The sequence below is a fragment of the Phyllostomus discolor genome, chromosome 7 (assembly GCF_004126475.2).
Source record: "Phyllostomus discolor isolate MPI-MPIP mPhyDis1 chromosome 7, mPhyDis1.pri.v3, whole genome shotgun sequence".
Taxonomy (NCBI): domain Eukaryota; kingdom Metazoa; phylum Chordata; class Mammalia; order Chiroptera; family Phyllostomidae; genus Phyllostomus; species Phyllostomus discolor.
In genome coordinates this window covers 27,975,093-27,990,649 of record NC_040909.2, presented here as the reverse complement: position 1 = coordinate 27,990,649, position 15,557 = coordinate 27,975,093, and the positions used below count along the sequence as shown (strand labels likewise).

At 41.1% G+C, this 15,557-nt stretch overlaps 1 protein-coding gene across 1 annotated transcript in view; it reads right to left on the bottom strand.

The window, feature by feature from the left end:
• Positions 1-15,557, bottom strand: part of LOC114501309 (collagen alpha-4(VI) chain-like) — a 109,364-nt gene that overhangs the window by 64,831 nt on the left and 28,976 nt on the right. The window contains 5 exon segments of the mRNA XM_036030634.1: positions 747-1,081; positions 8,372-8,926; positions 9,309-9,854; positions 13,110-13,764; positions 15,408-15,449. Coding sequence (XP_035886527.1) covers positions 747-1,081; positions 8,372-8,926; positions 9,309-9,854; positions 13,110-13,764; positions 15,408-15,449 — 2,133 coding nt within the window.

Sequence of the window (15,557 nt, the reverse complement as noted above, 5' to 3'; positions counted from 1 at the left end):
ATACCTTCCAAAAAATCATCTTACAATATTTATCATTATTTATCAATGTAAAAGATACAAAAAAATATTGCATTTTCTACAATTAAAACATGTTACCTTTACTCATAGAAATTTTTAATTTTAAAAAATGAATTATACCAGTCAAGAAATAAATTCATTGGATGCATGACTGAAGGGAAAAATAAATGTAACTTTTAAAGCTTGGAGATGTCAAATTTATTTATTCTTAATAAATGTCACATGAGGTCTTGCAGTCCCTGGGGACTTCTGTGGGCATAAAGTTTCAGGGCACTGAGAAGGGAGAGGCAGGCTGCACTGGAGAGCCACTAGCTGTCACTGAAGACAGCGCAGCGTGAGCACTGCAGAAGTGGTGGGCCCTATTCTACCTGGCAACCAGTGACCTTCAGGAACGAGGGAGTCTCAAAATATCTCCCAGTGACCTTTGGAATAGATTATTGCATGGGAGAATCTAGATCACTAAAGTGTGGACAACTTGAGGGAAGAGACTTTATCCTTTCATCCCCATTGTGATTATTCAACTAGAGCCTCCAGGGCTTAGTAAATTGTTGACTGGTCAAAGTGCATCTCCTGTTGGTTTTTACTGGGTAACACTATGGTTTTCCTTTATGCAGGATCTCCAGGGAGCAACAGGTTTGTTGGTCTCAGTTACAAAACCTTAGCCCAACTTCCTCCCACCCCAGGCCCTGCCTGAGGGCTCCTTAACATGCGTCCTCAGCACTTATTACCTTCACTTTAGCAGAAGAGGAGAGGATAGCATTATCTCCCAAGGATAGCAAAAAGTCCGCATCCATATGGTTGACCTTGGTAGCCTGATGAACCAAGAACTTCTGAATGATTTCATTACTGTATTTGTCAAAGCCTGAGTCAAAGGCAAGCGGGCCTTCTGAGTCAGGAACCAAGTAGCGAAAGTTTGTGTTGATCTGACCAGAAGTGCTACAGCTGATGTTAGAAAGCACAGCCAACTGTTGCATCAGCTCTGGCAGTAACTCTTGAAGCTTCTCCCAATTTTGCCTTGTGGAAGTGGAGAGGTCAATTCCTACAGACAAATCTATGTTGCATTCTTTGAAGGTAGAGGAGAAAAAAATCAAATTAGATGCATAACCAAGTCCAAGAAGATATCAGCCAAGACTGCCCTTGAAAAAAAATCCCAGACCACCCATAGAAGTATAAGGTTGTTGTTTAATTTAGGGGATAGTTTGTTACACAGCAAAAGCTCACCGATATACCTTATTTTGCTGTGCATAATGCACACCCACATTTTTGTGTGCATTATACAGGGGATTATTACATCCATGGTATATAATCATTATGCCCATGTATAACACACATCCTTATTTTTCCCTCAAAAATTTGGGCAAAAAACATACACACTTTACATGGCAAAATACAGTATACTGTTTTATACCTCTACACCTTCTACTCCCTTTACCTGGTATCCTTTCCTATCCCCTCAGTCTAGGTCTTGTTAACTCATTCACATCTTTCAAGTAGCAGTTTAAGTAACCTCTCAAATAGCAGTTTAAACAGCCACCTCCCTAAAGTTCTTTTTGACTCCTGTCCCCAGCTCTTCATGTTGAATTATCAGATTCCCTCAATTTACTTTACCAGACTTTCTCTACCACTCAACAAGGATTCCTTGCGAGCAGGACTGTGTCATCTTAATTTCCCAGTGCCCAGTACAGACAGGTGCTCATTAAATGTTTGACAAATGAAGACAGGAATATAAATGAGCCTTGAGTTTCTTCCAGCACAAGCTATGCTACTTCATTTTCCCCTGGAAGCTTTCTTCCTCATTCACCACCCATGCATATACCTTATTTCAGGGGAGCATGTTACAAAAGATCAGGCCTGACAATCATTCCCAATTTTCTGTTACCTCTACCTGAAAATTTTTAAGCCCTTCCAGAAGAGTATAACTAGAATTTGAAGGTCCATTGATCTTTTGAGGGGGGACCTCAAGAGTTGGAAATTTTTAGATTTAGGTAATAGTTAATAAGTTTAATAGTTAATGTATGCAAAAAAGCTATTGTTTCAGAACTGAAGGCATGGCCCACCCTGACTCCAGGAGACCACAAGCAAGTCAACCTTTGTGCCCCAGAAGAATAACAATCAAGTTGGTATCTGAGCCCTCATGTTCCAGGGAGAGACACCCCACCACCCAGGACAGAGATAAAGAAAATCACCCAGGACACAGGACTCAGATAGAAAATCACCAGTCAACAGATGAAAAGATGATAGGGAAATTACCAGACTGCAGCTTTTATCTGATTAACCTCTTTCCTGAAATCCAAATCCCTTACCTGTACCTTTTCCTCCTTATAAAAGAGGCTGGCTTGAAAGGCAATGTAAGACCGTCTGTTAGTGTATATAACCCACCATCTTCTCAGATCACCAGCCATCTGAATAAAGCGCCCCTAACGATTCAATCCCTGTCTGTGCTTATTGGTTCTGGTAGTGAGAGGCAGCATGAATGCCAACTTTTCCAGTTTCACTTTCGGTCTAAGCACACCCCCTCCCCACTCATAGGTAAATGAAATCATCCGCAAAATTCTGCTGAAGAGGTAAGAGTTGATGGCCACAGACACACCTTGATTAGAATCTGAATGAATGTCGATATGTAACTTACTGGCCATAAAAGGGTCACTATCGTTAATTACTTCCAGACAAGGGACAAAACTTGGCACTACCTGGGGCAAGGCAAGACATATGGACATCTCCTCCTTGACCAGCACACATTGGAGAACTCTGCTCAGAATCAATAAAAACAAACTGAACACAGTTGCAGGGGCAATTTTGAGAAAAATAAATAAATACCAGACCCTTCAGCAGTGAAAATGGTTACAAACAGTGGCTTAAAGTTTCTCAGGGGCCTGAGATCAAGGGGTGAGCCCTGAGTTCTCCATCCCCTAAATATTATACTCCAGGCTACCTGGCCTAGCACGTTTCTGGAGTTGCCAAGATAGGAAATGACTCCCCCCCTTCATTTCCTATATAAGGAACTGCGACACTCACATAAAACATCTTGGCTTTGTTTTAATTTTTAAATCTCTCATTGAAATTCACCAAAAGGAGTTCCACAGATGTAAATCCCATTTTTATATAGTATCTGTTTTCAGAAAAAAAAAGAAATTTCCCTTTTGCAGTATGGTATATTATTTCAACATTTCTAATTTACATTTTCCCCAGGGACATTTCTGCTGGCTTTATTCTGTAACACAAGGAGCATTTCCTTTCACTGTTAATAGAGAGGGTTTGAACCTCATCAGATAACCTCCAGGGTCTTTATGATTTAGCTTTATGACCCTAGAAGTCTAGAATTAATTAGAATCCAGCTATTATTAAAGTATCCAGCTAATTGTATCCAAAAAGTTGAAAGACAAAGCTGAAGATAAATATAAATCCTAATTTACTGCATGGTGCAAAATGAACTGAAAAGAGAAACCAGAATCCTATATTTCTTTTCCTCTCCTGGATAATACCCAGGTGCTTATGAACACAAAAATAGGACTTTAAGAGAAGTGGAGACTTCCAGCAAGATGGAGGGATAGGTGGACGCACTGTACCTCCTCGCACAACCAAGATTAGAACAACAATAATTTACAAGAATAATTTACAGACAGAATAACACCCAGAACCGATAGAGGATTTATCTGAATGGAAGTCGGACAGCCAAGAAGTTGAAGTAGACCCGTACACCCAGACTGGTAGGAGAAGACGAGCCAGGTGGGCGTGGGGCTGGCGCAGGTTGGCAGCGCACGGAGGTCGGGGAATATTTGGCTCAAAATCAGGGTGACAGCCATCCGGGGCGCAAGAACGCAGCGGTGATCCCTGAGTACGCAAGCTGCGGCTGGCGGACCCAGTGAGGCAGCGATTGTGGACCAGGGCAGAGCTCACAGCCCAGGATCCCAGAGAAGGGTCTGAGCCCAGGAGAACGGAACTACCGCCGTTGTTCCCTCCCATCCCCGCTCCCACCCCCGCCCCCACATATAACGTCACAATCTAGTGACTGGGGTGCCCAGCCCCGGTGAACACCTAAGGCTCCGCCCCCCACTGGAACAAGAGTGACCAGACCGGGAAAAAAAAAAAAAGGAGAGGCAGGGAAAGATATGTTTCCAACAGAACAGATCAGTCCCCCAGGACTCATCCTTTTGAGCAACCAAGAAATAGCCAATCTATCAGATGCACAGTTCAAAACACTGGTGATCAGAAAGCTCACGGAATTGGTTGATTTTAGGCGCAATTTAGATGAAAGGATGCAGGTTACCATAAAAGAGATGCAGGAAGATACGCGGAGGACAGCCAATAGTGAAAGGAAGGAATCTGAGTATCAAAACAATACAGTGGACCAGAAGGAAAATAGAATCAACCAAGCAGGAAAGCATGATGAAATAAGAATTCAAAAAATCGAGGAAAAGCTTAAGAGCATCCAGGACACCTTTAAATGTTCCAACATCCGAATTATAGGGGTACCAGAACGGGAAGGGGAAAAGCAACAAATCGAGCACGTATTTGAACAAATAATAAAGGAGAACTTCCCCAATCTGGCAAAGGGAATAGTCTTCCAAGAAATCCAAGAAGCTCAGAGAGCCCCAAAGAAGTTGGACCCAAGAAGAAACACACCAAGGCACATCATAATTACATTAGCCAAGGTAAAAACGAAGGAGAGAATCCTAGAAGCAGCAAGAGATAAGGGGACAGTAACCTACAAAGGAGTTCCCATCAGACTGTCAGCTAATTTCTCCAAAGAGATCTTACAGGCAAGAAGGGGCTGGAAAGAAATATTCCAAGTCATGAAAGACAAGGACCTACATCCCAGATTGCTCTATCCAGCAAAGCTCTCATTTAGAATGGAAGAGAAGATAAAGTGCTTTTCAGATAAGGTCAAGTTAAAGGAGTTCATCATCACCAAGCCCTTATTTTATGAAATGCTAAAGGGACTTATCTAAGAAAAGAAGATAAAGAAAATACATGTATAGTAAAAGGACAGCAAACTCACAATTATTAACAACCACACCTAAAGCAAAACCAAAAGAAACTAAGTAAACAATTAGAACAGGAACAGAACCACAGAAATGGAGGGCACATGGAGGGTTAGCAGCAGGGGGGGTGGGAGGAGGAGAGAGGGGGAAAAGGTATAGAGAATAAGTAGCATAGAATGTAGGTTGAAAATAGATAGGGGGAGGGCAAGAATAGTATGGGAAATGTAGAAGCTAAAGAACTCATAAGTATGACACATGGACATGAACTAAAGGGGGGAAACGGGGGTGGGAGAGGGGGTACAGCGTGGAGAGGAGAGAAGGGGGGAAATGGGACAACTGTAATGGCATAATCAATAAAATATATTTAAAAAATAGGACTTTAATTTCTGAAGAATCTGAACTGCTTAATGCAGGACCGCCCATAGTCCATGCTTACTGGAACACATTTACATATGCACTCTTTTCAGTTGATTTCTGAGTTTGCAAAGGACACTGCAAAGTAGTGATATTCTTTAGACACTGTAAACAAAAATATTAACTTAATATTCTGGAAAACTGGCTTCAGCTTTTGACACCAGCTGCTGGGAAGTCCAACCCTGACTCCATTATTTTCCCATTTGCGCTTCTTAACCTGTCTTGTTTTTCTCATGTTGATACTGGAAAGTGGTATCATAATAACAGCATCTGCTTCACATGGGGTTGATGTTAGAATATTGGACTTATGGGTTCCATCATATACTCTTCTCTATGATTCCACACTACACTGTACTTCACTATACCATCCTATACATCACTATGCCACATCATACCATTCACCAACATTCTGTGCTATTCTATACTACACTACTATCATGAGCCTAATAATGGCATTTTAGTCAATGACAGACATATATACATCTATGGTCCCAAATTATGATGGAGCCAAAAATTCCTGTTGCCTAGTGATGCTGTAGCCATGTAGGTCATAGTGCAATGTATTATTGTTTGTGGCTGCCTCAGTTTGTGGATAGTAACGTGATTGCTAGAAATGCCAGGGGCATTTTCCTGGGCTACAGTGAGCTTTCCACAGACATCTCTTTCGAAACCTATGTTGCAACAGGACCAAAGCTTTGGTTCTTATTACATGCAAGACACCCTTCAGCAATAACCATTAGAAAACTTTGAAACAAAAAGTTGATTACTTACAGGCCCTGGGGTATACAGGCACTCCAGGGGGAACACAACAAGATTACAGGTGGAGAGAGAGAATACAGAGACCTAGGGTTCTGCTTTTATTGGAGTCAAACATCAGGGAGGAGGGGCTGTTTCACAGTTCACTTGTTATTGGTTAATTTAAAACATATAAGGGTTAATTTAAAGCACAATAAAAACAAGTGATCCAAGTGGTCAGTTATCAAAATCAATCAAGATTTCTCAAACAAAGGAGCCTCAGTCGGGGAGGTGGCTGGACTCTTTATCTATCGAGGCAGGCACTATGTTTATTACAGACTTCTCTGAAGCAGATGTCCCTTTGAGATGGATGTTGTGGCAATGAAAGCTCAAATCAGGCACTTCATTTACAAAAAGAGAAGCCCACACTCAGGGCTTACACTACAATCACTCACGTGTTTGTGGTAACACTGGTGTAAACAACCCTACAGTGCCAACAGTCCTGTGAAAGTACAGCACCTACAATTACCGTAGCAGGATGTGCCATCTGGGTCTATGTAAGTGCACTCTGTGATGCCCACAGAACAATGAAATCACCTAAGGACGCCTTTCTCAAAAGGTATCCTCATGGTACAAATTGGTTGTTACAGAATAGTCCCGGGGATGTAAAGTACAGCACAGGGAATGATATTCTAATAACTATGTATGGTGTCAGATGGGTATGAGACTTACCAGGATAATCACATAATAAGTTATATAATGTCTAGTCACCAGGGTATACACCTGAAACTAATATAATGTATGTCAACTGTAATTGAAAAATTAAAAAAAGATTTTTTTTAAAAAGAGTGTATCCTCATAGTTAAGTGACATATGACTGTCTATCATACTATGTAATACTCTTCTACGTTATACTATGTTTCATTATGCCATGCTGTACTAGCCTTGTACTTAAAATGTGATTTGAGAAACAGCAGAATCAGCATCACCTGGGAGCTTGTTAGTAACAGAATCCTATCCAGAACTTGATTTAAATGTATGTTGAAGTTTGAGAGGCCTCTGCTCTGCTACATATACCAAAAAGCAATAAAAACAGTATTTAGTACACAAACTCTAAAACTATACTTACTCAAGTTCAAATCTCAGCTTTGCTGTTTATTGGGGCCAAATAACCTGATTTTTCTGTGTCTTGGTTTCTGATTGGTAAAACAGTATCTATTCAATAGGTTTATGTGAAGATTTAATAGTTTAATATAGGGAAGCCTTTGGAAGAGCCCCTGGCACAAACATAAAGTACCATCTGAAGCTTAGCTCTCCTAATGATGATGTGGTTGTGCTGTAGAATCTCACTTCCTGTGGGAAGGAGGTAGAGTCATCCATAAAGACATTCTCTGGGTCAATCACCCACTGAAAGGCAAGTCTTGAGAAAATATCACAAGAACAGACCCAGACTGTTGGGAAGAGGAACCTTAGTCTCTAGACCCTGCTGTTTTGGATAAAAGCTTGAGGAGATAAAATGGAATGGAGGATGACCTTGGCCATGTGGAAGCAGATTAGCAACAAAGCAGAGAGACCCCCATCCAGAGACTCTAGAAAAGAATGTGTTCTATTTCATATGAACCACTATCTAATTGGTATTACCATATGTTTTGGACCGTAAGACGCACCTAGGTTTTAGAGGAAAATAAGAAAAAAAATGTTGGAGCAAAAAATGTGGTAAAATATTTAATAACATAAATAACATAATATTTCACCAATGTAAATGTAAACAGAACTCAACAGCAGCATTACCAGCCATTATTCCTCCCAAATTGGGGGGGGGGGGGTGCGTCTTATAGTCTGAAAATATGGTATTATTCTCTGCTCCTATTTCTCTTTCGATATGCCCCAACCTTCAGTGAGTTGTGTTTACACATTCCAATCTGGTTTCATCCGTCTACAAGGGATAAAGGGAAGAGTTGTGAGGACTTTCCAGAGATAGAGTTCCGAGAAAGCTCAGGCCTCTGGAGGCCAGAGCAGTGACAGCGAGGGAATGATTTAAAGAATCCCCACAGAAAGGCAAATAACAGCGGTGGGAGTGCAGTCCAGTTGCCCTTCCCACAGGGTGATCTTCCCTCCCTCCCTCCCTCAGCTAGAAGGATCAGTTTTATTAAGGGAGCCAACAGAGTCCCTAACACTTATGATGGGCTTATGGATCAAATGGCAAAGCCTCTGGCACTCACCTTGTGGAATGCAGACCTTGTAAAGAATTTCCTTCTCCAGGATCTGCAGGGACTCAAAATTGTCTTGATAGTACACTTTGTCAGGGTCATTAGTAATCTGCAAAAGCTGGGACTTTTCAGCCCCTCCTACACCAATGGCAAAAATAATTATGTTTTTGTCCCTGAGGGCCTTGGCTGGCATGTCTACATCATCCTGGGCCACCCCATCAGTGATCACAATTAAATGCTGAGGAAGACTGGGTCTCCCTCCTCTTGAACTGTCAAAAAAAGGCAGAGTGAAATTCAGGGCTTTCCCAGTTCGGGTGCCATCGTTCATCTGCTGAACTTTTGAGATGGCTTCACGAATTTCCTCCTTGAGGAAGAAGTGGTCGAGCCTGAATTCTTCCTGGGGGTATGAGCTGAACTGCAAAAGGCCAATCCGAACTTCATCAGCACCGATATTAGATTGATTCACCATCCTCTTCATGAATCCCTTCATTTTTTCAAAGTCTTTTGGGGAGATGGATTCTGAACCATCTATCAGAAAGATAATGTCAGCTTTCCTCTTCTTACAGACTGGTGGGGGTGGGGAGGAGCAGAACAGAACATTCACTTAGAGCCTGAAATTAATTATGAGCCCTCAGAGACAGTCTGAGATGGTATATACACAACATGAAAATATTTTTAAAGGGGTGGGGGAAGAGGAAGTCAATGAAATAAATTTTCTATGACCCAGCACAAACCAGTCTCAAAACAGACACAGCTGTATAATAAAGACATAAAATTTGGCCAATTTTGTGCATTCTAGATCATGGTCATTCTGTGTCTAATACTCACTTCTGGACTAGGGAATCCACATTTCGAGAATGAAGCCTATTTGCATAGATTAGACACAAATATTGTGGTAGGGGGAAGGGAGAGAGAGAAAGAGAGAGAGAGAGAGAAGAAAAAATCTTACTCTCTGAGGAGCAGATGTCTTTTACCACTTCCTGTTGGATGGCCTTCAAAGAATCAAATTCATATACGAAAAACATCTTGTCTTCAGCTATCTCCTTAAGCTCACTAGTGTCAGCGTCTCTGACCCCAATGGCATAAATGTTGACTCTGTTGTTCCTCAATGCCTTTGCAGGCACAGCCACCTGGTCCTGAGACTGACCATCGGTGATGACTATGAGATACCGAGGTGTGTTGCTGCGAGCAGTGTCTGCAAAGACCTGAGCCATGTTTCTCAAGGCCTGACCTGTCAAGGTGCCACCTCCGCTCTGCTGGATACCGTCAATGGCCACATTCAGCTGTGCCACACTGGGATACTGGCTGAGGATGAATTCACTGTTAATTCGGTCTGAGTACTGAACGACTCCAAACTGTACTCTGTCAGGCCCGATATGGAACATCTTTATCACCGCCTTCATGAACGCCTTCATTTGAAGAAAATCATCTTGTCTGATGCTGCTAGACCCATCAATAAGGAAGTAAATATCAGCCTCCTCGATGTGCACACAGCCTAGGCAACGGGAAGAAGGAGCAACTCATTAGAAGAGAGGCGAGGTGGCATGTAGTCCCAACAGATCTGAGCCCCAGCTGCCCACTCAGCTGCTCAGCAACTCAGCCTGGACTGGCTGCCTCCTCTTCCTCTCTTCCATCTCAACTCCCCTACCAGTGTGCGCTGGAGTCAGATAAACCACTCCCAGACAAACCACTTGCAACTAGATCCTTGTCTCAGAGTCTGTTTCTGGTGAACCCCGCTCAAGAAATGAAGTATGAAGTACACATTACTTGCCAGTCGTCAAATGGGGAAGTTGAGAAAAGCTAAAAATAAAATATTGGAGCATATTCGAACAGGTGAATTGTCTCAATGTCCAATATTCCTGCTTCCCATGAAAGTCATACTTTTTTAAACATATGGGCACTTTCTAGAATTTAATTTAATTGATTTAAATGAATTTTAAACTTTTTGTTTCAGACTCTGTCTCCACCACTCAGTAGCAGGCTTGCCCCTTTGCATCTCAGTTTCCTAATCTGTCAAACAAGAATCTTAACATCTGTTCCATGAGTTTATTATAAGGACTAAATAAGATTATGGACACATAGAAGAGGCGAGTATTAAAAATTCATGGTGAAGGTCACCCAGTGTTTTGTGTGTGTCACCCAGCAGATTCCTAAGAAAGAATGAAACATAACTTCCTCCTCACACCTTTCAGGAAGGGCAGCCAAGCCTGGGGTTATTCCTGCCTGGGTTCCCTTGACCCAGGGAAGAACCAAGAGCTTCTTAATGTTTCCTGGGTGAAAGGGAAGTTGTCTGGGAAGGGAGTTGCCTTCATTTGGGAGGACCTTGGTCCAGCCAATATGTGAGACACATGTACCAAAAAAAAGTATGTCCTGTTTATCTGAATGGATTACAGATTTCAGTGGGCATCCTTACCCTAGAGGAGCAGGCATTGCAAGGGGTGTGCCTTAGAGGGGTGTAGGGAGTAGTCATCTGCCACTGCGGTGTTTGCTGAATGCTTAGAGACTGAAGGGAAAATTATGATAAAAAGAGGCAGAAACTTGGACTTTGCTGGAACCCAGCAAACTACGCTGGTGACAGGTAGATAGCTAGCCCAAGTCTGGGAAAAGGGCCATGGTCGCCCAGGGCCTTTGCACAGTCCAGAGGAGCCCAGAGACCTAAATACTGCCTGGTACTACACATTCCTGCACATCTTGGCAGGTGAAGGTTTGGAGGCCGTGGTTGGGGAATGAAAGCAGAAAGATATTTCTTATACTCTGGCTGCTGCTAAGCATCCACATCTGTTACATACACAGAGTGCCTAGCAGAGTGGCTGACAGCATAGCAGGTGACCAATAAACAGTAGATATTATAAACATTAGGATCAGCCAGGACAGATTATTTACCACTAAGCTACCCCCAACCCCAATTCCTCCATACTTTGGACTGATTTTCCTGACTTCAGGTTTTGTGTTAGCTGCTATGCCATCTGAGAAAGAAAACAACTCTCAAGTTTTGATGCTATTTGTGAATTAGGAGACAAAAGGAGCCTTCTCTTCTTTCCTGCAGATCAGAAGCGAGGAGTACACAGGGAAATGAAATTCGTATTTAATGATTTTGTTCCTCATTTCTAGGACAGAGAAAGGGACCAAAGAAGAAGATGGGAATTTATTTATTTTAAATCCCTAGACCTCAGCACAAAGTAAACAAAAAATCACCAGGACATGTAGTGATTGTTTAAAAAAAAATAAAAGCGTAGTCATTTTGCCCTGAATATATACTGTATTTTTTGAACTATAAGACACACCTTTCCACCCACAAATTTGGGAGGAATAATGGTTGTTAATGCTGCTGTTGAGTTCTGTTTACATTTACATTAGTGAAATATTATGTTATTTATGTTATTAAATATTGTACCATTTTTTGCTTCAAAATTTTTTTCCTATTCTCCTCCTCTAAAACCTAGGTGTGTCTTATGGTCTGAAAAATACAGTAATCACAAGCCTTGAAGTTTTAAGTTCATTATCAATATTTCAAGTTATCTTCTTTCTACAATTCTGATTTGAATCTAAGAAATACTAGCATGGGTGGACAAAAATAGACAAGCAGACTGACAGACACAAAGATAATTATAATAGCCAGTCAGTGGCAAACTTTGGATTTAAAATTCAGGTAATTTGAGCCCAATGTGCACATACTTTACTGCTATGTTTTGTTTTGTTTTGTTTTTTTAACTACACATACAGAGTAGTTAATCTCCTGGGGAGATTGTCTGGGGGGCCAATCTCCTGTGAGTGGCTCCGCAGATAAGTGGCTCCTTGACTAACTGACGTTCTCCCTTCCCTCTGTAACACTGAGCAATATTTGCATAATGCAGTGCGTGCCTTCCGCCGGAGGCTTCCCAGGTGAACTCTGCATAGTTCTACTTTGCTTAGCGAAAGAATAAGCTTACCAGGAGAGATGCGCGTTTATCCTCAGCCTGTTCATGGCAGATTTGTTATTATAATTACACAACAAATCAAACATGGTGCAAAATCAGCAGGATACGGGTATGAATAAAAGAGGTTTCTGACATCTATGAAAACCAGGTTAACTGCTTAGAGAGGCCAGTAAAGGCAAGTTGTTATCAGAGAAATTACTGGTGTACTAGATAGCACTGTAAAAGATTGAATTTTTGAGATCATAAAAATCAATAAGGATTTCTGTACTCAGATTATTTCAAAAGTGGTTAAGTTATCTTCCCATTTCAAAGAAACTGGAAACTATAGAACATACACTACTGCGTGATTGATAAAATACACAAAATTCCAATCAGGAGAGCTCATATTCAAAGAAGTATTGGCCCTACATGAAAGATTAAAAAACTGATGTTCATTTATTAAGTCAAAAAGTTTTAATTTCAAGAATGTTTATATCTTTCTAAAAATGATTTCCTGCTTCATATGACTAAGATTTGGTCAAGCTATATTCAGATCCCTAGGGCTTCTACTGTAAATATACATATATTTTCATCGAATTGTTAAAATGAATGAGGGGTAAGATAGAAAGAGGGAGTAATGTTCACTATTTCACATTCTTCCTCTCTGTTTAGAATCAAGACAAAATAATTTTAATTGTATAAATTTTGTGTTTCAGTTTCTTAATAAATTGACTCCAAAATCTTTTCTTGGATGGGGCAAGGGAAAGGCAGACAAGGTGAATGGATGTAAGGAGAAAGCAGAGTAAAGATTAAAAAAAAAAAAAACAGATCAAATTTGGGAAAGATCCTCCTACCTGTCTGTAGAACATTGTCCATCTCAGTAATGGAAACTGTTTCGCCCCTAGTCTCAGGGCAGAGCTGGTTCTTAATCATGCTTCCCACAGTGGGGAGTTGCAAAAAGGATTCCAGAGAAATGGCATGCTTCCCAGGAGGATACGATGCTATCTTCTCCAGGTTCCCACTCTCTGAGGCAAGCTCGGTGCCCACTGCATAGATGGTAACCCCTGTCCTACGGAGGAGGGAAGCTGGTCTGGACACACTGTCTTGAGAGAAGCCTTCCGTGATGACCACAGCTATCTGCTGCACACCTGTCTTGGCCCGGCCGCCCTTCTCCTGCACGAAAACCTCATTCCTTAGGAAATCCAAAGCAGCACCAGTCTTGGCCCTTCCTGTTTTTTCCTGGTAGGTTAATTTGTTCAAATGCTCCAAGATTTTGGCTGGAGTCTGAAATGCATCCAGTGCAAACTCAAGTCGTGGTTCCTCATGGTAAAAAACCAAGCCGATTCTCACAAGATCGGGATGAATGCTTAGAGAGCTAACGGTGGTCTTTAAGAAATTGATAACTTGATGGAAATTCAGTTCCCTGGCCCTGCTAAACTCCTCAATGAGGAATACTAAGTCAGTAGGGATTGCAGTTGGACATGCTATAAACAAAAACAAAAGAAAGAGCTTTATTTTAGCATGAGAACAGAATAATAAAGACAACACTCATTTTGTATAACAAATATACATTAGTATAACATTATTATAATTATTACAATAATGTTATACTAATGTATATTTATATATTTTAGAACTTAGTAGAAGTCTTTATGACCATCATTTAGCATGATGGTCAAAGATCATCACAGGGTTCATACCTATCCCAAAACTTTTTACATGAAGGGTATTCACATCACTTATAAAACATGTAAATACATGTATATCCACAAGGAAGTGCTTTAAGGTAATTTTTCAATTTATCAGTCTATTAGAAACATCTGGGCCTTGCTTAACTAGTTTTTTCTTTATTTTTCTAGTTTCAGGAAACCCTGTGTCAAATTCTCTCTTTATAGGCCTGAAACCTGGATTTAATAACTTTCCTTCTGCCCTGATAAAAGACGCAAATAATAAATTGTAAGTATTAACTTGTGTGCCTTTTTCTATAAGTTTCATATTATTTCAACAGAGGCAACGTGAAATACTACAAATTCCCATCAAAAATCTTTGTCCAGATGTTGGGCTTACTGCCTGTTTTATTTTGCTATGAAAGAATCTTCCCTTTAACTTGCCTTAAATGGGCTATTGGAGTTATAACTGCATTAAATTCCCTCCTAAGGCGAGTCTAAACACCACTCTCACAATTTAAAGCAGTCCTCACTGTGAAAAAAAAAACTCTGTCCACATACCAAAAAAAGATACAAATCTGCTTTAATGTAGAAAAAAATAAAACTCTCCCAGCAGAGAGCCAAAACCACGTAGACCGGGGGAGGGGGGCGGGCTGAAATCAGTGTGCAGCAGTGTGTGAACAACAAAATACCGTGAAACAAAGTTTGGAGAAGACACTACAGGGGCATCAGAATAATCTTTTGACTTATCTTTGGTTTGGTTTTGTGAGGGTTTTTTTTAGTATCCTAAAATTTCCCCCTTGTTCCTTTTTTATGAAGAACCAAAAATCAATCCTAGATTTTAAAAAAAGGGTATTGCCCTAATTTTGCCAAGTCTAAAATACCTTCTGTAGAAACCCCAAGCATCTGTGGCTTCCCCTTCCTTCACCTGCTGGTGCCAAGTGCTATTACTCTCCCTTCAAGTTGCCATCAGGATTAATGCCCTTCCCTCATTATCAGAGCCACCATTGGCTAGACATAAGCATCCTCCCTATACAGACCAATGACAGCTCAGCTTTAAAGTCCTTCTGAGTCAGCGGTGTCATGTGGAATCTAGCCTGCACACTGAAGGTTTCCTTAAAGACCATTTCGATCATATCACTTTTCCTGCTTAAAAGCCTACTGTTACTTCCCAGTGTCTTTGTCACCCCATAATCAGGGTTCATCCTACCTAATCAAATCTCATCCCTCACTACTTCTAAATCCTCCCCCAATCCCGGTTGGCTCCCTTTTTCCCCACCTTCTTCCATATTCATCCAGCCCATTCCCACTTCCACACCCTTACTTACATCTTCTCCTTAATATGAGGACCCTCCTCCAAAAATCACACCCATTGTTAAGGGACCAACACAATTCCTCCAGGGTTCTTTGCTACGCCCTCCTTTAGTTCTATTTCTACTTAATATAGTGTCCACAAGGTGCTTCTTAGTTCCTTATTATCGCTACTTGGGTTTCCTCTTCTGTCTCACATACGTTTACCTTTTCTGCCTATAAAATTACAAGGACCCTCAAGCTCTAGATGTTGAGAGGTCTGAGCAGAACTATGTTAGTTCACAGAAAGTACGGATTAATTGTTTCTAGTTTTGAGGATCAACT